The sequence below is a fragment of the Lissotriton helveticus genome, chromosome 1_1, assembly GCF_964261635.1.
Source record: "Lissotriton helveticus chromosome 1_1, aLisHel1.1, whole genome shotgun sequence".
NCBI classification, from domain to species: domain Eukaryota; kingdom Metazoa; phylum Chordata; class Amphibia; order Caudata; family Salamandridae; genus Lissotriton; species Lissotriton helveticus.
The window spans coordinates 1,585,125,367-1,585,148,177 of NC_136057.1; the positions used below are offsets into that span (position 1 = coordinate 1,585,125,367).

Sequence of the window (22,811 nt, forward strand, 5' to 3'; positions counted from 1 at the left end):
AGCCCGCAAGGGTATCCTGGAAACTCTGGAGCTGGATTTCTCGGCAGGAGAAAAGAGTCCCTCAGTGCGTCAGCTGGAGGGTCGGCTTCCTTCGGCACTTGCTGCTGCAGGGCGTCGGGCAAGTAGTTAGTCGATCTGCTCCAAACCACTGTGTGTCTGTTTGGGCAAATCTAGGCATATTTATACTTTGAAGGTGCCGAGTTTGACGTGTGATTGGACTTAATAACGTCATCAAAGACTCAGTTCTTCGAAAACTCCATGATTTCCTAGATAAATTAGTTTTCAGGCAAGGGGATGTCCCTAGCTGCTGAAGGCGGTTTTTCTAAGAAATCCTTGCTGATTCTTGGAACATAGTGGAAGTAGCCATGCCGTATTTGGGCTGCATAGGCTCAGTCTAAATATGATAATGATTTCTATGCCTATATAAGGATCGGATAATCTATACCTATATAAGGGCATGAATCAGGAAATTTACACTAGGGTCTGAGATTTATTTACAACAATATCATGACCTTCGATAAAGTTAGCCCAATCCACTAAAGTTATCTTTGAACGTAGCCCTGCTATATTCCAGGAAACTAATTTCAGGTCACAGCCAACATAGGACTTTTTTACTTTGAACATCATAGGGCCTGGACGATGTACCTGAACATTACATAAAGACCCCTCATCTAACAGAATACTTAATTGTGATAAACCAAAATCCCCTTCACCACACACCATATATTTAGCCGGGCCATCCTATTAACATTTAACTGTAGTTTTGTCGATACACCGTTATTGGGGGTAACTAATATGCGATCAACCATGAGCAATTCATAACTGGAGGCACTTAATTTGCCTCCAAGTCAATTGTTGTCCTCTAGAGTAGAGAATACTTCAAACCTATTACTTGTGGGGACCACATAGTTGTACGGGCCTTGTTCATGAAAAGCATCCCTCAATACACCCCTACCTGTGGCATCACTGCCACGTGGTTGATAAAAGAAACCCAGGGGAAGGATGCGGATTTCATCCTTGGTTAGATGACCAGTCCCAGCCCGGTCCAAGATTTATCTGACCAAACGCGGGGACCTAAAACCACACAATCTTCCCTAAGAGCTTTTGGGGATTTACCAACCCAGGGAATTCTTCGCACCATTTTGAATTCACTAAATAGTGCGTTCCCTATCCCTGATCTAGCACTAAAACACATGAAGAGCCTTGTTCTTTAATGATGACCAGTGCTCATGTGTACATGGGGGTAGCAGTGGTACATTTGCTAATACAATTGTATATGGGGTTGCTTCGGGTGGTAGATGCAAGGACGCACAGGCCTCCACTTACCCCCTCTGTGGATGCAAGGAAGCCCGGGGACCCCCTATACCCCCTCTATGAGTTGTGTTTACATTTAACAATGAAGTTACTGGGGGGTTATTCGTAGGCACCCTTTCCTCAGCATGGGGAGTTGGGGTATTTACACTACTGGATGGTCTGATATCGACAGCCCTTACCCGACTAGCCTCTAACGCGCCCTCTTGTCCTTGCTTACTGGAGGAATGGTGGGTACAAAGTAGATGCCGCTCAATTTTAGCCAATCTTATCTATTCCTGACAATCTTGCTATTATTGGATCTAACAGAGCCATCAGTTTTCCCTCCACTCTGTTTAAGAACTCGATCTCGTTATTACCACTAGTATTACCAGGTCTACATAATCCCTGAGCATATGGAATTATCACATTATCCATGTCGCCCTGGCGCCCACAAGTCACAGACTTCCTTTTTCCATTGTGGATGCCTGTTGCGTTGTTTTTGGGAGGGTGCATGCTTTCCTTTTTTTCTGATTATGGTCCCCACCACCCACTGATGAACTCCTTAACTGGCGGGTTAGTGTCTTGGCAACAGGATTAGGTGAAATAGGAGACGTACTGACAAGGGGGGCCCTGATTTGCTGGCACTCCGAGGAGATTTGATTCCGTTGGGGTGGGGGGGGGGGCAGAGGCTTCAATATGTTCAGCTAAAGTAGATAAGACAGTTGGTGAGGTACCAGTGGGGGCACTCAGGGGCTCTAAAGACAATCTCCTTTCAATCAGCTGTATCTCTTGGATTAGGACGGATTCAGCCCACGACAGAAACGCATCTAGTGTACCCACAACAGCAGGCCCCCCCATCCACCCCTACTCTTATTTCTACTCATTACCCCAAGCTAAATCAGAATGGAAAAAGTAGAAACATAAGTTCAAAGCTTACGCCTACAAACAGATAACAGTTTACACTATTTCAGTTGTTAATAAGATGGCCCGGTCCGGTCTCCTTTGGGCTCAGACGGGCCCGCCCTTGGTCCGGGCTGCGTCCCGTGCCGCGGGTGGAGAGGTAGCGCTTTAAGCGTGATGGGCCACGCCTCCCCCTCACTCGCGGCAGCTGGGAGCAGGCAGATGCAACTAGGGAACTGTGGTCAACACCCCAGGTGATGAGCTGGGCGGAGGCGATGAAGCGGCAAAATAACCAGGTGAGGCAGCGTCCGAGTAGAGCCCCCAGTCTCAGTCCCGCATTTCAGGCCACAGGGATCACAGAGAAACAGAAAACCACCACCAATACCACCACCACCACCAATACCACCACCACCACCACCACTAATACCACCACCACTAATACCAGCACCACCAATACCACCACCACCAATACCAATACCACCACCAAAACCAATACCACCACCACGAAAACCAATACCACCACCACTACTACCAATACCACCACCAATACCACCACCACCAATACCACCACCACCAATACCACCACCACTAATACCACCACCACCACCAATACCACCACCACCACCAATACCACCACCACCAATACCAATACCACCACCAATACCAATACCACCACCAATACCAATACCAATACCACCACCACCAATACCAATACCACCACCAATACCACCACCACCACCACCACCACCAATACCAATACCACCACCACCACCACCACCAATACCAATACCACCACCAATACCAATACCACCACCAAAACCAATACCACCACCACTACTACCAATACCACCACCATCAAAACCAATACCACCACCATCAAAACCAATACCACCACCATCAAAACCAATACCACCACCACCAAAACCAATACCACCACCACCAAAACCAATAACACAGCCAATACCACCACCACCACCAAAACCAATACCACCACCAAAACCAATACCACCACCAAAACCAATACCACCACCAAAACCAATACCACCACAACCAATACCACCACAACCAATACCACCACCAAAACCAAAACCACCACCAAAACCAAAACCACCACCAAAACCAATACCACCACCAAAACCAATACCACCACCAAAACCAATACCACCACCAAAACCAATACCACCACCAAAACCAATAATACCACCAAAACCAATACCACCAATACCAATACCACCACCAATACCAATACCACCATCACCAATACCAATACCACCATCACCAATACCAATACCACCACTAACCAATACCAATACCACCACCACTAACCAATACCAATACCACCACCACCACCACCAATACCACCACCACCACCAATACCACCACCACCACCACCAATACCACCACCACCACCAATACCACCACCACCAATACCACCAATACCACCACCACCACCAATACTACCACCACCAATACTACCACCACCAATACTACCACCACCACCAATACTACCACCACCACTAATACTACCACCACCACCAATACTACCACCACCACAATACTACCACCACCACCAATACTACCACAAGCACCAATACCACCACCACCAAAACCAATAACACAACCAATACCACCACCACCAAAACCAATAACACAACCAATACCACCACCACCAAAACCAATAACACAACCAATACCACCACCACCAAAACCACCACCACCACCAAAACCACCACCACAACCAATACCAACACCAAAACCAATACTACCACAACCAATACCACCACCAAAACCACCACCAAAACCACCACCAAAACCAATACCACCACCACCAATACCACCACCAAACCAATACCACCACCACCAATACCACCACCAAACCAATACCACCACCACCACCACCACCAAACCAATACCACCACCACCACCAATACCACCACCAAAACCACCACCACCAAAACCAATACCAACACCAAAACCAATACCACCACAACCAATACCACCACCAAAACCACCACCAAAACCAATACCACCACCAAAACCAATACCACCACCATCACCAATACCACCACCATCACCAATACCACCACCACCACAACCAATACCACCAACACAACCAATACCACCACCACAACCAATACCACCAATACCAATAATACCAATACCACCACCAATACCACCACCACCAATACCACCACCACCAATACCACCACCACCAATACCACCACCACCAATACCACCACCACCAATACCACCACCACCATACCACCACCACCACCAATACCACCACCACCAATACCACAACCACCACCAATACCACCACCACCAATACCACCACCACCAATACCACCACCACCAATACCACCACCACCACCACCACCACCAATACCACCACCACCAATACCACCACCACCACCAATACCACCACCACCACCACCAATACTACCACCACCACCAATACTACCACCACCACCAATACCACCACCAATACCACCACCACCACCAATACCACCACCACCACCACCACCAATACCACCACCACCAATACCACCACCACCAATACCACCACCACCACCACCAATACTACCACCACCAATACTACCACCACCACCAATACTACCACCACCACTAATACTACCACCACCACAATACTACCACCACCACCAATACTACCACCACCACAATACTACCACCACCACCAATACTACCACAAGCACCAATACCACCACCACCAAAACCAATAACACAACCAATACCACCACCACCAAAACCAATAACACAACCAATACCACCACCACCAAAACCAATAACACAACCAATACCACCACCACCAAAACCACCACCACCACCAAAACCACCACCACAACCAATACCAACACCAAAACCAATACTACCACAACCAATACCACCACCAAAACCACCACCAAAACCACCACCAAAACCAATACCACCACCACCAATACCACCACCAAACCAATACCACCACCACCAATACCACCACCAAACCAATACCACCACCACCACCACCACCAAACCAATACCACCACCACCACCAATACCACCACCAAAACCACCACCACCACCAAAACCAATACCAACACCAAAACCAATACCACCACAACCAATACCACCACCAAAACCACCACCAAAACCAATACCACCACCAAAACCAATACCACCACCATCACCAATACCACCACCATCACCAATACCACCACCACCACAACCAATACCACCAACACAACCAATACCACCACCACAACCAATACCACCAATACCAATAATACCAATACCACCACCAATACCACCACCACCACCACCAATACCACCACCACCAATACCACCACCACCACCACCACCAATACCACCACCACCAATACCACCACCACCAATACCACCACCACCAATACCACCACCACCAATACCACCACCACCAATACCACCACCACCACCAATACCACCACCACCACCAATACCACCACCAATACCATCGCCACTACCACCACCAATACCACCACCACCACCAATACCATCGCCACCACCACCACCAATACCACCACCACCACCAAAACCACCACCAAAACCACCAATACCACCACCAAAACCAATACCACCACCACCAATACCACCAATACCACCACCACCAATACCACCACCACCAATACCACCACCACCAATACCACCAATACCACCACCACCAATACCACCACCACCAATACAACCAATACCACCAATACCACCACCACCAATACCACCACCACAACCAATACCACCACCACCAATACCACCACCACCAATACTACCACCACCAAAACCAATACCACCACCACCAAAACCAATACCACCACCAAAACCAATACCACCACCACCAAAACCACCACCACCACCACCAAAACCACCACCACCACCAAAACCACCACCACCACCACCAAAACCACCGCCAAAACCAATACCACCACCACCAATACCACCACCAATACCACCTCCACCAATACCACCTCCACCAATACCACCACCACCACCAATACCACCACCACCACCAATACCACCACCACCAATACCACCACCACCAATACCACCACCACCAATACCACCACCACCAATACCACCACCACCAATACCACCACCACCAATACCAATAGCCCACCACAATACCACCACCACCAACACTAATGCCACCACCACCAATGCCTCCAATACCACCACCACCAATAGCACCACCTCGGTGCCTCTCGCTCACTAGTAATAGCAGGGGCACTGTACGAAGCCAGCGCTGCAACCAAGACCATCCCTCCCTCCATGCCTGCCATAAAGCACAGCCAGCCCTGCACCAGGAGGTGAAGCCAGGGCCCTTCTACAGCTGGAGTGTTTTTTATTAGGCCAAAGATAGCAATTACATATTACGCAATGCCACACTGCCCACTCAAATAACAGAGAGGGCAGGAAATAGCACCCCCCACCCCAGCTCTTCCTCCTGAGCCACGACTGTGTAATCACAGAGCGAAAGGTGCTGGAGCTCTTTGTTAGTGTTTATAGCTCAGACCATATGTAACACTCACTTCACACTTTGGGTCTGATTAATTTATAACACTTACACATCTTCTTCTCTGCACTATTTATCACTACTTTGAAGAAGTAGCAGGCCGGTCTCTTCCTCTGCTATTTACAAACTAACAAGCGGTCGAGAAAACCCTTTATTGCAATGCAATAGGTTTAGCATTTGCGATTGTTTAAGCTATTAGTATTGTGAATGACGAGGCCTATTATTTATGTTTTAAAACCCAAAACATAAATAAAAGGCATTGTTATTTACAATGCAAATAGCTCAAACTTCCGTAAATTCGAGACCTATTGCATTGCAAATGCGTTTTAAATAGTAGCTGGTTGTGGGTTTTCAGCGCCAAGATGCCTCAGAGAATGAGTACTATATAAGTACCAAACCATAAACCATAGTAAGAGCAAAGGTAGGTTAGATGAAGGATAGGTAAGAAAAGAGGGTGTGCTTTATGTTATTTGTTGTGTAGTGAGTATATAAAAATGTCTAATTGGCAGCTTAGTGCTTTATCTGCCAATGTAGCTCATAAATCAGTAGCAAACATTTCCCTTTCAAAACACGTATTCAAAAAGAGCACAATTCATCAATTCACACAATTGGAAAAATTTCACAGCAGGCGTGCAAGGATGCCAACTAAAGGACAAAGGCAGTATCATAACAATCATACACCATGTAGAGAGAATATGCACAGGCAACAGAGAGCAAGCACCAGCTGTGAAAGCTTACCAGTCATGCCCCATCATGCACAAAGGAAAACAAACTTATCACACACATCATGTATAGCGCAAGCAGCAGCGCTAGCCCATCTCATACATGGAACACATTAAAACAAAGACAGAAGCAGTCTACATTAATATATAGCTGTACTGGCCGGTACTGGAGAAAATGTCTTACTACAAAATACTCCCGAAGCACGAACAAGCTAACCTCCACCACACAGACTGAAGAAAAAAACATGTACTGAAACTCTATTCTGAAGGGGGAAAAGGTAGTATTGTTTCTATGCCCATTCAATACAATGCTGTGCCCCACAGTTGGCAAAGGTGTCAAATCTATAATGATTTGCAACAGTGTTTTAACATAAGTGGATGTTATCGTCGGGGCCACTGGACTGATGCACAAAATGATTTCACAGGTCCACTGAACAAGACACCAGAAGATAACTTATTAACCGACCTTGGGTGGGTCATTAAGAATAAAAGGCTTGCTAACCCTGTGCCAAGCGGTTCAGCCATCCAATTCGATCCAGGAAGCAGGAAAAGAGCAAGGAGTAGTCAGCAGGAGATAGTGTAGAAACCATCTTATTTAAACATTAAAACTACATTAACATGCTCAGACCACAAAAAATAGTAAGAGGAATGTGTGTGCCACCATGCAGGGAAAAACAAGCAACAACTACTTTAGGAATAGCAGCCTGGGTAGCAGTTCCATATCCCAGTCACTAGGCAAACACAGGGTAAAGCTCATATATTTAACAGTCAGTGAATTAACAAAAAGTGTGGGCATCAGAAAATAGCTAGGTTGATTGACTGAAGAATCTAGGCAGACACGAAACACGTTGACTACGAAAGAAAGGAAACAAGGCTTGGAGCATGGACAATGTAGTGGCTACAGCTGTTCGAAACCGGTCCGCTTGTAATGTACAATAAAAGGATACAGCAAGGAGTAGGCATAGACTGTCTTAGGAGTGGCACACTGCAATCATGATGCAAAGGCAGTGAGGGGAGTACCCAAAGGAGGCATAGCAGTTTAGTCTATGGCTCGTTTGGTAAATGCATGATACGAAGAAAGGAAATAAACAATTACAAGGATAGTTTCTTCTCTTACAAGAAGAGAAGAGGCAGGAAATTGAGAGGGGTGTGTCACATCAACAGTGTTCTGCTGTCTCATGCTAGTTGAGGATACAATAGAAAAAAAAAAAAAAAAAAAAAGAGTATTGTGCCAGGCTGTTACTTTCCATTCAGAATTTAGAGACTGTAACAACTAAGGAGAGTTAGGTATCTCAAAGAGCCACCCCTTTCTGGCCCCGTGCACGATGGAGGGATTAGAGCGTGAGTGGATGGGGTAAGGTTAAGGGTGTTGAGGGAAGAGGAGGGCAGTGAAGAGTGAGGTGCTCGATTACAGAGCAACAGCTTTAATTCTATAAACAAACATGTATCTTCCATTTAAAGAAAACATGAATTACCTCAAAGTAATTATTGTCCTTTGTTAATGGGCGAGGAGCGACGTAGCAGCCAACTTCTCCAGAATTTCCGTGGTAGCTGAAGATGGGGAGACAAGGACCCAGTTACTATCTCGGCACCACAAGTTACATACAATTTTGCCCTACACAAATCACTGAATTCATTAAAAGTATAAATATATGGTTACGAGGCAACAGCAGGATGTCGCTCTGCTACTATAGCAGATCCATTTCATGTTTGGGGATATGCCCTCAAATAATGCTGATACAAAAGACAGGTCTTTAGATGTGTTCTCACTGACGCTGCCTCCGAAGCAAAAGGCCTATTGAAAGTGCTCTCTTTCTAATGCCGACAGTGGAGATGTAGACAGGACTGCTGATATTCTGTCAAAGTTACCAATGAGGATGAAGCTTCTTCCTAAGCCTAGAAACAAAACACTCTGCGGTCGTGAGACTTTAGTAATACATCTCTGCTCTAATCTTAATCGCACAAATTTTGAAAACAAGTTCATATACATGAGACTGTCATTTTAAGAATAAACAAATTTAAGCAAATACAAAACTCCCAACTAGAGGTCGAAGGACCAGGTACACTAGTGGCAGAAGAGGATATTCTTTTAATTAACTACCCAATCCAATTGTTGACTGGAATGGTATTTTGCTTAAAAGGCAAAGCTTAAACAAAAAGAAAAAAGTTACTTACCCATAGCACAAGTTACTACTTGTGTAACGATATATCTGTAAGAGACATTAGTTAGTGATAGATTCCTTACCTTAGAATATCCCCAGGCGTCAGACTGGAACCGGAAAGTTTTGCTTAGCAGTACCCTTGCGTGTCAGTAGGTGGCGCCCCGCGGCTCAGTGTCCGTCGCTGGCGTCGTGTGCGCCGAGAGGACGTCACGGAGACTACTTAGGCGCCACCCATGCGCGCTGGAGTCTGTTCTGTACACTACTTTCCGCGCGAGGATTGCAGAGCCATGCAAGATACTAGCCACTGGTGCATTGAAACTAGGGGCCTGAAAGGGATGACCTTAACCCTAGTAACCAGTTCGCAGAACGGGGAGAATTGGAGGGGCGGTAAGGAATCTATAACTAACTAATGTCTCTTACAGATATATCGTTACACAAGTAGTGACTTGTGCATCTGAAAGAGACATGTTCGTGATAAATTCCTTACCTTAGAATACATACCCCAGCAATACCAACCCCAGTGGTAGGTCTGCAAACAAGATTACACCAGAAAGTCACGGAGAACAGAATGGCCAAAGTAGCCGTCTCTCCGGACTTAACTGTCAAGGCAGCAGTGCTTGGTGAACGTGTGCAGCGAGGCCCAAGTAGCTGCCTGACAAATGTCCAGCAAGGGAACGCCACACGTCCCAAGGCAGCAGTAGCTGCTGTCACCCTGGTAGAATGGGCACGCAGTCCCACAGGAGGCTCCTTCATAGTCAACGAGTGACTTGCTTTGATGCACAGAACGACCCACCGAAAGATGGTCCGTTTGTGCACGGCTCTACCTTTTTTGGCACCCACGTAGCCAACAAAGAGCTGGTCATCCACCCGGAACCGCTGTGTGCGATTCAGATAGAATGAGGGGGCAAGTTTTGGGTCCAGACGGTGAAGTCTCTCTTCCTCTTTTGAAGGAGGTGGAAAAAAAGGTGCGCACAGTGATGGTCTGACCGATGTGGAAAGGCGTGACACCCTTTGGCAGGAAAGCAGGACGGGTCCTTAAAACCACCTTGTCCGGATGAACAGAAAGGAAAGGAGGTTTAGGAGAAAGAGCCTGGAGCCCACTCACTCTTCTGGCAGAGGTGATAGCTACCAGGAAAGCCGTCTTGAGAGTGAGAAGTTGAAAGGACAGTTATGAAGGAGCTCGAAGGGAGCGCACATCAGATATGTCAAGACAAGGTTTAAGTCCCATTGAGGCATGAGGAACGGCACAGGAGGAAATGTGTGCGTAATGCCTTTCAGGAAACAGTTAACAACCGGGGACTTAAAAAAAGAGAAGGCTGATCTGGAAGCCATAGAAAGGCGGAGATGGCCGAAAGATAACCTTTGATAGTACCCAGAGCAGAGCCCTGTTGGGTCAAAGAGAGAAGGAACACAAGGACCTCGGAAAGAGGGGTAGAAAGGGGATCCACAGCCTTCGCTGTGCACCATGACACAAACTTGTTCTACCTGCAGTGGCATACAGTTTTAGTGGAGGGGCGCCTGGCTGCCAGAATGACATCCCATACAACTGTCGCCGCTTAATCTCCACGCATGGAGGTGGAGGCTGAACCAAGTTCGGGTGGAGGACCGTCCCCTGCTGCTGCGACAGAAGATCATCCCGAAGAGGCAGTCTGATCGGGGGATCAATTGCAGTGCTGAGAAGCTCGGGATACCAGTATCTTCGAACCCAATTCGGAGCAACAAGGATAACTTACTTGTGGCGCCGAATTTTCTTCAGCACTCTGGGAAGAAGCGATATCGGCCGAAGGGCGTACAATAGATCGCAACTCCACTCGCTACAAAAAGCGTTGCCGAGCGAGTGCCGCCTTGGAAATTTCAACGCGCAGAACTGATTACATTGCGCATTCTCTTCGGTGAAGATAGATCTAACCAAGGCTCTCCCCACTGCAGAAAGAGACCTTGCGCCACGTCAGAGTTCAGACGCCGTCCGTGATCCATCAAGCACCGGCAGCTGAATTTGTCAGCCCCGGCGATCAGAGAACCTGCCAGGTGTTGAACCACCAAGTTAGTGCCTTGATGTTCCAGCCATGTCCAGAGGCGCAGAGCCTCCCGACATAGAGTCCATGACCCCACCCCACCCTGTTTGTTGCAATACCACATGGCGGTGGTGTTGTCTGTGAACACCTGCACTACACTTCCCCGGACAGAGGAAAGGAATGCCTTCAGTGCATGTCGGATCGCCTGAAGCTCCAAAAGGTTGATATGGAGCCGGGAATCCGCCGGAGACCAGAGGCCTCTGATCTCCGCCTCTCCCAAGTGGCCGCCCTATCCCAGGAGGGACGCATCCGTCACCACTGTGTGCTCAGGTTGGGGAAGGGAGAGGGATCTGCCATTGACCCAATCGCGATTCGTGAGCCACCACTGCCATTGTCATGCAATGCCCTCCGAGATCTGGACATGATCCGACAGGTTGCCCGGATGCTGGTGCCACTGGAACTTCAGGGCCCATTTCAGAGCCCGCATATGCCATCTGGCATGTTGCACCAGTAGGATGCAGGAGGCCATCAGGCCCAGGAGGGTCATCCAGACTGAAACCCGGGATAGAGGCCGAAAGATCGGAATCATATCCTGAATATCCAGGACTCGATGCTTAGGAGGATATACCCGAAGCCGCGTTGAATCCAGAACCGCTCCGCTGAATAGGAGCTTCTGAGAGGGACTCCGGTGCGTCTTCGGCACGTTGATGGAGAACGCCAGCCAATGCAGGAGGTCGGCCGTAGTCTGAAGGTGGGTGACTAGTGCCTGGGACGAGCCCGCCTTCAACAGCCAGTCATCGAAGCAGGGGGAAGACTGAAACCCCTGATCTGCGTAGATGAGCTGCGACCACCGGTATCGCTTTTGTGAACACCCGAAGTGGAACTGGTAAGGCCGAAGGGGAGCACGGCAAACTGAAAATGCTCCTGGCCTACCGTGAACAGCAGGTAACGCCGGTGGGCCGGCAGGACGGGGATGTGAAAATATGCGTCCTGCGAGTCCAACGCTACCATCCAGTCTCCAGGGTCGAGGGCAGCCAAGACCGGAACCAGAGTCAACATATTGAACCCCGGATCAGAGGAGATGCCGATGCCACTGACCCCCTCAAAGTCCACCCAGTCCTGCTCAGAATCACACTGGCGAGCAAGCGGGTCTTCAGACCCTTCCCAGTCATCTTCCTCCGCCGGCGCCGTGGGCACAGGCCTTGGCGGCGGGGCAGGGACCAGTGAAGGAATAAACGGCACCAGGGTCGAGCCGGTGCCGGTTCCCAATTCGGATCCCAGGAGGGGATAAATCCCTCCGGGAACCGGGACAGAGGCGGAACCAGCGGTATCCACAGCGGAGCCGGGGCTGGAGCCGGCAGCATGGGACCTCTTGCCGCCGAGGCCGGAGCCAGGGGCGCAGGATCCTGCGGCGCTGGGGCTGCCGTAGGTGTTGACGGACCAGCAGGATCCAGATACGGGACCGCGGGGCCCGGAGGCGCACCTGGCATCCTGGTTTCAGTCAGGATGACCCTCCTGGGCCTGATGGCCTCCTGCATCCTACTGGTGCAACATGCCAGATGGCATTTGCGGGCTCTGAAATGGGACCTGGCGTCCATGGCAAGGAATTCTTCTTCTGTGCAGGAGTCGCCAACGGACCAGGGTAAAGCGGGTAGGCTGTGGGACTCCCAGTCTCCAAAGGAGCCGCACCCCTCGCCCGCATCCGGGGACCGACGGGGGGACGTCGGAGATCGAAAACACTTCTACGACTTATTTTTGTGCCGTTTCTTACCCGAATCCGAAGAGGAGTGGTGGTGACGACTCCGCCAACGCTCACGGGAACGACCCCTGGATCTGGAACGGCGCGGTGACGAGTGCCAAACTTCAAACAACTTCTGGCGCCATTCCCTCAGGGCCTTCGAGGCCATAGCCCTACAGTCCAGGCAGTAGAGACAGACGTCATGAGGGTCCGCCACCGACATATTGCAACGTCAGGTCCCCAAAGACTTAAAATCAGGAATCCCTACTCGCACCAGAGAAAACCAATCAAAAAGATATTAAAAAAATTACTGAGGTATGTGCTCTAACCGGATCTGCGCTTACTGGCGGGGAAAAAGAAAGAACTGACGCCAGCACGCATGGGTGGCGCCTAAGTAGTCTTCGGGAAGTCATTTCGCCGCATACGATGCCAGCGACTGATGCGGAGCCGCAGGACACCACCTACTGACGCGCACGGGTACTGCTAAGCAAAACTTTCCGGATACAGTCTGACGCCTGGGGATATTCATTGGTAAGGAATCCATCACTAACGTGTCTCTTTCAGATGCTTAGGTTCCCATAAATTGGTATCTTCTATAGATTCACATGCTTAAAACATCTGAAGCTTTGCTGGAGACGATACCACTGCAGAGTTAAGACCCAGCGCCCTTACACCCCGGAGATACCCCTGAGTATGTGTACCACACTACCACATGGTGGGGACTGGTCAGCACTAGCGGAGTGGGAATCACTTGGGCTTAAGGCAATGGGCGACCTATAAGAAGACTGTGCTCTACTGCCCTATAGAGAACTACGAGAGAGATTCGGGCTCCCGCGGGGACACTATTAAATTCACCCAGCCCTGGTAGTTGCCATCCAAAAATACTGGGGGAATGGCCGGTCGGAACCACCGGTGAGCTCAGCATGCCAATATGTAGTAATGGCGGCGGGCACCTATAAAGCCGTCACCTGTTTATATCGACGCATGCTTGGGGAAGGCTTGCCACCACTGCAGAAGATACATGAACAATGGGCAACAGATATTAACAAAGAAATACCAGACTCGGTCTGGTCACAGATAGTTAAGAGGGCATGGAAGAGCACTAGAAATGCCAGGTTCCAACTAGTTCATTTCTTTATACTGCAGAGGGCATATCTCACCCCGGCGAAAATAAACCAATATTTCCATGTAGACAGGGCACGGTGCCCCCGCTGTATGCTAGTGGATGCGGGCCTGCTATATATGTTACGGAATTATCCGAAATTGGGCACCTACTAGGAAGGTGTGGTGGCGCTACTTTGCAATATTATGGAGCGGCAGATTGCTCCGGACAAGGGCACCTGCTTACTGCATTGGTTCCCCTATACTAGTAAGACAAAAATAACTAGTAAATTCCTGGATCTGGGACTGTTGCTCGCTAAAAGGGAAATCACAACCAATTGGAAGGCTGCTGGATGGCCCAACTTCGCTAGATGGAAGGCTGCATTGCTTACATGGGCAGGGAGAGAGAGCATGGTTCGCCTGCAGCAGGCACAGAGGTCCCATAATGATAAGGCGCTGGAAGCAGCAAGAGCATGGGAGAAGCTGGTCACGGACTTGAAGGCTGTAGATGCAGACTCTGAGTCGGAATCCAGCGAACAGGCAGGAGAAGGAGCCTCCTAAATGACTGAACCGATAGACAGATATAGGAGCGTATGAGTGTGTTCCCACCCCCCTGATATAGCCATGGTCTTGTACACCGCCATACATACGGAGCCCTGTTTAATTAATACTGAAACAGTATATCATAGCGATATCCTCCGCTGTAGTAACTGACACGCCGGTGGGAGCGGTTGGGGTGGAATGGGAGGGTGGGATAGTTTTATTTATTATTATATAGCTCTGCAGTACATATATACTTACAGTGCAGCTCTGTATCCTGGCGATAACGTGTGAATATTGGGGCTACTTAGCTGTTAACTAACAATTGGACACTACCCATCCTGCCTGATATGCACATTATGTTATCGCATGTACTATGTTTTTACCACTGCTTAAACGTGATTGCAAGAGCACGTTTTCATACAATTGATCACTATGTAAGTTGATTGTGGTTGAAAATAATAAACAGAAAAAAAAGAGATAGCTTGAGATCCTGGCAACGAAAACTCTGAAGTGCAATAGTCATCATAAAGACACCATGGCAACTGCTTAACATTTCAACAGTGGACAATTCCTCTGTACATGGCAATGGTTAGCAGTTACCAAGTAGAGCAACTAAAGATGTAAGATTCAGAATACTTTAAAGAAGACATCAGTAATTCCCCAGACTTTCAGCACAAATGGTGTGTGTATATTTTTGTTAAGTAATGTCCAAAGTGGGATCAAGTTTCATAAAATAAGGATTACTGTTTGAGAGAACACAGAATTTAGATTAATAATTGAAGATGGTGTGGTAGAGCTGATCAACCTTACTTTCACCAGTTGTCCTGCATGTTCCCAAAACTAACGCTCTCCCTCGCCACACCACCTAAAAAATGTTTTTAAAACACCTTACCTTAGTGTGTCACCATCAATGGAGATGTGCTTGAATCTTTCCTGGTATCGAATAGCCCGCACCTCCCGGATCTCTCTGATCCGCCGCCTCCAATTTAGAAATCTATAGTGGAGATTTAAATCATCCATGGCCTCCCCAGAGGTCAATCTGTGAACATAGAGAATTTTTATATTCAGAATGGAGAAGGAAAACCTATATTGACACAGCTGACTCAGAAAAAATGAGTCGGGTAGAGAACATGATCGTACTACATCCCACCGCATATGAACCTCCTCCTATTCACCCATCTAATAAATGACTGAGGCCAAACTGCCAGAACTGGCATCAACCAACCAGCCTTCAACAATGAGTCAATTACGATGCAGGACTACTGCCAAACAAAACAAAGCAGAATAAGACATACTCCCTTCTTTAATCACACAATGAAAAAACATGTGACAAACCATTACGAAAATAAGCAAAATGTAATTTGTTTTTTGGCCTTCCTGCTATCATTTGCAGCCTATCGCCTTGCTTGCCCATTGAGGGCTTTATGTGAGATTCAGCAGCATAGTTGGCCCGTGACTTCCTAAGCTGTCTTCTTAGCCACCCACTCATCTCTATCCATTTTACCTTCCTGTATTCAGTACCGCATCAGACTGGAAAGAAAGGAACACTCCTAAATATCAAGGAGCCATGGGGGAATTTGCGGGAGTCTGAAGTGAACTTGGCAGGAGTGAGGTGAACCTAGGCTTGATGGTCACCAATCTTTAAGGCTCTGTTTGTGGAGGTCAGGCATTTTTTCTGAATAAGTCTGCAAAGGACAATATCTATGGGCGACTCAGACAAGGACTATGTGATAATTTTCAAAAGGTTAGGCTACAAGAAAAAGATATAAAAAGGTGGAAAGTTTTTAGTTCCAGGTAATAAAAAAGTGGTCCACTTTTGCTCCATGACAGGTAACTGAACCGAGCCCCATGAAAGAAAAAATGTGTACCGGAGAAGAAATAACTACACCCCACTTAAGTCTTAATTCCACCAAATGGATTTTGAAATCACAGTGGAATGCAAACAATCACCAGTACTTGTCATGTTAGAAGCACATTTAGAGCACATTTCCACCAGATTTGTGGCGTTGCAGAGGCTTGCGAATTGGAAAGGACTATCCACATTATTCTGGGTGCTCACACTTACCAAAATCTAGTTAGGCAGGTATCTTAGTGTCTGGCCTAATTCCATTCTATGAGAATTGAAGATGGTTCTATTTGGATTGGAATGTGGTCCTAGCCGTTTTGGTATGATTGAACGATCCTTTGGACACTGCATTCTTCTTTGGTCTGCAATGGGTGATAATCTGCATGCACAGACTGTGTTGTGTTTTGTTATTAGTTTGCCGAACTAAGTGGCTCTGGTGCTGTGTTTTTAGGATGAGTGTGTAGGTGGGTTGCGTTGTATTGCTAGGAATAAAATCGCAATGCAAATAGGCAATAGTGCAGAGTTGAGCGTGCAGTGGTCTGGTGTACTGTTTTAGGTTTTCTGGAGCATCTGCATTTTTGCACGTGTTCTGGTGCAGTAAAAGGCACTTGAGGGTGTAGGAAGGACTCTGTTCTCACTGAAAATGAGGTTTGTGTTGAATAAGTAGAATTAACCCCTGGGAAGTATCGGGTTGCCAACTGTGACCTGGAAGGTGTTCTTCTGGAGCAGTTAGCCTTGTATAGGTCTCCAGATTACTTAAAATAGTCACCACAAAGGACAAACATGTACAGGGACAAAATAGAGTTCCAGAACCAATACAGGTCTTGGAGCTATGGTACCAAACAGGGAGAATTATTTTTAATTCAGGCATTTGCTAAAATATGTACCACACCTACTTTATATGGGCGGGCCCAAGTTTGGCATCATAATCTCATTGGTCTGGCTGTGTTAGAGAATGATATTTGTTAGCTAGCAGCAGTAACAAGTGGGAGGTTACTAGACAAATGTTTGGCAGTCAAAGCATCATTAACATTGCTCTAATACTAGGTTTTGGAGTTCAGTTTGCCCACCACGATGAAAACCGTATCAATGATCAGACTAAACAAACAGCCTTCCCAAATATATTTTGAGACTCACAACCGGTTAATTTATTAAGTAGCTAGAATACAAGTTTCAGAGATAAAAACACATCATTTAAGGAAACTATTAGTTTTAGGAAAATGGTATGCACTGTCACCCCGATCTCAGAAAATAGAAGTTATACAATGTAATCAGTAGACCTAGTAAACAATTGTTCTGGGTTGAAGTTAACACCACCCACCCCCCAGCCCTGCAACGAGAAGCCTTAACATATGCATAGAGGACTAGTATTAACATAACTTTTAAGCAGTATATGTAGCAGCCTCCTAAATAGAACACTAAATGAATTCTAAAGCTGAGTAAATGATTCTATGGTGAGCAACCACAGTGAAGACAAGGCGAAATAACTTATTTGATGGTCAATAGCTTACTTTCTTTGAAATAGCAGGTGGCCAAACAGATGCAAATGACAGAGCTTCATTAAGTCTATCTAAATAAATAACGAACTATTCATTAACCTAAGGATGCGGGAAAGATTGCTCAGCGATTAAGAATTCTCTACTGGAACTAATTATTCATCACATTACTAGTCACAGAAATATCACAAATATCATATTTAGAAAACAAAATACACTAATTTGCTTATTATTACTACACTGTTAATGAAGTAATACTTGCTGATTTCTTCGATCTTTAAATTATAAAATAACAAAAGCTGTTAAATGCCACCATTCATAAAAAGGAAACAACCATAGCAAGAATTACATTCTCACTAACCAAATACTTATTTTCACGAGGAGACCGATTAAGTAAAGGGGTAGGATGTTACTATTATCAAATGATGCCTAGAGCATGATGACCGAATAGCTGTATCAGAAGTGTCAGTCTAATCAATACATTGACTAATAAAAAGCAGAGCAACCAAATCTACTTAAAATTCTTAACAAAACTGTACTTGCCGCTTCATTCCAGCCAGAAGCTTTCAGAAGACATTCTTCCTTTAACAACAACATGATGTGAATCTCTAATGAGAAACATTTTCCAAAATGCCTTGACACAAATATTGAAGTTTAACGCTCAAAATGAGTCAGGGTGCCGGGACTCCCACCAAGTAGAGCACTTACGATCACTCGTGCCTAGTGGGGCCAGGTGAATTATTTCTTTACGGATGGATTCACCATGTGAAAGTTTTCTTTTGCTTCATAGGGATTTTGATTTGCTTGCTCAATATTTGAATAGAAGTTAATTTTATTAATGTTTTACCATTGTTCACATTCATCAATGTAAGATTAAAGTTCGCAATTGAGTCTATCCATGTACACAATCTGTGTATCATGATTCGGATTACCTCACACATGACAACTTCTCACTGTGGTCTGATGCCAAGCGAGTTCGATTTTTACATTATAACAGTTATAAAACCCCTATATACAAGATGCTCAAATAGGACTATCTGTATTCTGCATTCTGAAGAGTGAACTGATAAAGGGTGCGGTTATCAGAGAAGATCCAAGGAGGTTTGAGGTAATGAGAGGGTGTACTTGTACAAAATAAAAAAAACCTGTAAAAATTCAAATGCAGGGTAAAAAAAAAGACTAGGAATCCTCCATTTATGTGCATTTTTATTATTTCCTTCTGCCAATGTGTTGCTAACATTCACTGAAATTGCCTTGCATCTTGCATGGTCTAGGTTAACATTAAATAAAGAACTCTCATATAGTAATACCTTGGAGAGTTCCGACCTATCCAGTTAACCGGGGATCTCATGAATATAAACTGACCCCAATGAATCTCTGGCAGCTCTGAGGTAGTCTCAATACTGGTTCATCTTGGTTAACTATACAAACAAGAGAGTTGGAGATACTCCTACTGGTTTTCCACACTCCGCAGATCAGTCGGCTGTATACATTGTTCTGAGTGCTAAGGGAAATCGAACTAGATGGATTTCAAGGCAAAAGCTCTTTTGTTTCCACACAGGCAGCAACTGAACTCTACCTGAGATCACACAACACTTGTTGGACAGAAGATTCAGTATCAGTTCAATCAAGATGCATTCCCATAACCTCAAAAAGACAGCATATTCGCTCTTGGATCATTTACTGTAATCAAGGAGGTAGACCATGACAACATAGCACTCTTAGGTGATTTATCAAATAAGTTACCTTTCCAAAACTGAAGTGTCAAATACAAAATGAACCAAGAGTATATCCAAAACCCATTCACCTTTATCCAATTCTACTATAAGTCGATCGAAATGAGGGTGTCTAACTAGTGGTTAAGAGCAAAATACTCATTCTGCAACATAAGAATATAATAACAAAAGTCTTACATTCTTGAAGAAAGGGTGACCTCTTCTTAAAACTGCAACTGGTTTTGCTGAAGGACACTACAGAGCAGACCAAACTATCAAAATTGGAAAACTACTCTGAACGTAAATAGAAGTTTGCCTAGCTCCGTAACTGTAAGTTTCAATTCTATTTAGGACACAGAGGCGAGGATTATGCTTATCTCTCTTCGCTTTATTCAGTAACAAATTCCACAGTAGCCAAAGAGAAAACTTCCATCAAAACATCAACTCCCATGAACCATAGGGAGATCCCAAACAGTAGTCCTATTACAATGTCCAGTAATGCCATATAGTCCGTCCCTTAATGGCATATAATCCTTCCACTATGCCATATAGTCCTTCCACTATGTCATCTCCTCATCTTTCTTCGCACGGAGTACTCAAAGATCACATAACTGGTCCTGTTTCGAACCCTCATTTCCTTGCAAAAAATAAACAACATAAGGCACCGAAGAAAAACTCTTTGCAGCGTCATTAACATTATGGTGTATGGTGGTTACTTACCACCATACAGAGAGGGCTTGCTCCAAAGGCGCATTGAGTGAGATAATACGCGCCTCAGTGTCCTTAATAGAATTGAAACTTAACTTTACGGAGCTATTCTATGTCAGTACCGGAGGCTGCAGATTATGCTAGTTTAAAGCTTACTTACCACCATCTGAGCGACCTCTATCAATGGTTTCAAATAAAACCTCTTGAAGGTAGAGTCGGAGGACCAATCTGCTGCCCGCATCAAGTCATCCAGACGAGCTCCCAAAGAAAAAGCTTTCACGGGCATGGCCCCCCGTGCAGAGTGGGCTCCAAACTGCCTTGTGTCAAAGCCCGCCTCTTGCAAGACCCAGATCACCCACCTCGCTATAGTGGGGGAAGAGACCGCTTTGTGAGGTTTCTTTAGAGCAATAAGTAGTTTATGTTCGCACGAGTTCAAGTTCGGGTATTTGTATAGCGCACTGCTCACCCAGAGGGTCTCAAGGCGCTTGGGTAAGGGGTTCATTATTTGTCGAATATCCAGGTTTTCAGTTCTTTTCTGAAGGAGATGTGGTTCTGAGTAAGGCGGAGGTGAGTGGGGAGTGAGTTCCAGGTCTTGGCAGCAAGGAAGGAGAAGGATCTGCCACCCATGGTGGATTTTCAGATGCGCGGGACAGCGGCGAGGGCTTGATTGGACGATCTTAGTTGGCGGGTGGGATTGTGGAAGGACAGTCGAGTGTTGAGGCATTCGGGTCCTAGATTGTAGAGGGCCTTGTGTGCGTGGGTGAGAAGGCGGAATGTAATTCTTTTGTTGACGGGGAGCCAGTGGAGGTCTTTTAGGTGTCCGGTGATGTGATCTTGGCAGGGGATGTCTAATATGAGTCTCGCTGATGCGTTTTGGATGCGTTGTAGTTTTTTCTGTAATTTTGCTGTGATTCCGGCATATAGTGTGTTACCATAGTCCAGTCGACTTGTGACCAGCGTGTGGGTGACAGTCTTTCTTGTCCCAAGGGGGATCCAACGGAAGATCTTTTTGAGAATGCGAAGTACGTTGAAGCAGGAGGATGAGACTGCGTGGACTTGTCTGGACATCGAGAGAGAGGAGTCTAGGATGAAGCCAAGGTTACGTGCATGGTCTGTGGGTGTGGGTGCTGTGCCCAGAGCGGAAGGCCACCAAGAGTCGTCCCAGGCAGAGGGGGAGGATCCCAGGATGAGCACCTCCGTTTTGTCTGAGTTGAGTTTTAGGCGGCTGTGTTTCATCCAATCGGCTACTTCTTTCATGCCTTCGTGAAGATTGGTTTTGGCGGTGTTAGGGTCCTTGGTGAGGGAAAGGATCAACTGGGTGTCGTCGGCGTAAGAGATGTTAAGGTTGTGTCGGCGCGCGATGGAGGCGAGTGGGCTCATGTAAACGTTGAAGAGGGTGGGACTGAGTGAAGAACCTTGTGGTACGCCACAGATGACTTCAGTGGCTTCAGAGTTGAATGGGGGAAGTCAGACTGAGTTCTCCCAGCAAGGAATGAGGTGATCCAGTCCAAGGCTTTTCCTTGTATTGCGATGTTGCTGAGGCGTTGTATAAGGGTGCTGTGGCAGACTGTGTCGAAAGCGGCGGAGAGGTCGAGTAAAATGAGGGCCACTGTTTCACCGTTGTCCAGTAGTGTTCGGATGTCGTCAGTCGCTGCAATGAGGGCGGTTTCGGTGCTGTGTTTGGCTCGAAACCCGGATTGAGATGGATCGAGGGAGTTGTTGGATTCAAGGAAGGCGGCGAGCTGGTTGTGGACAGCTTTCTCGATGACTTTGGCCGGGAATGGGAGGAGGGATATGGGTCGGTAGTTTTTAAGTTCAGAGGGGTCTGCTGTGGGTTTCTTCAGAAGGGCGCTGAGTTCGGCGTGTTTCCAGCTTTCTGGAAAGGTGGCAGAGTTGAACGAGCAGTTGATGACATCACGGAGATGGGGTGCGATGATGGAGTCCGCTTTGTTGAAGATGTGGTGGGGGCAGGGGTCAGTTGGCGAGCCAGAGTGGATGGAGTTAATTAGGCGGATGGTATCTTCAGTGGTGA

The 22,811-nt window shown here is 46.7% G+C and overlaps 1 protein-coding gene across 2 annotated transcripts in view; it reads right to left on the reverse strand.

Annotated features, from left to right (window-relative positions):
* The window catches only part of SPRYD3 (SPRY domain containing 3), a 686,433-nt gene that overhangs the window by 577,101 nt on the left and 86,521 nt on the right, over positions 1 to 22,811 (reverse strand). For both annotated transcript variants that reach the window (XM_078687310.1, XM_078687302.1), the window contains exons 2-3: positions 15,907 to 16,053; positions 8,931 to 9,006 (exon numbers count right to left, since the gene is read on the reverse strand). In XM_078687310.1, coding sequence (XP_078543436.1) covers positions 8,931 to 9,006; positions 15,907 to 16,034 — 204 coding nt within the window. In that variant the 5' untranslated portion in view covers positions 16,035 to 16,053. The remainder of the gene's footprint in view (positions 1 to 8,930; positions 9,007 to 15,906; positions 16,054 to 22,811) is intronic.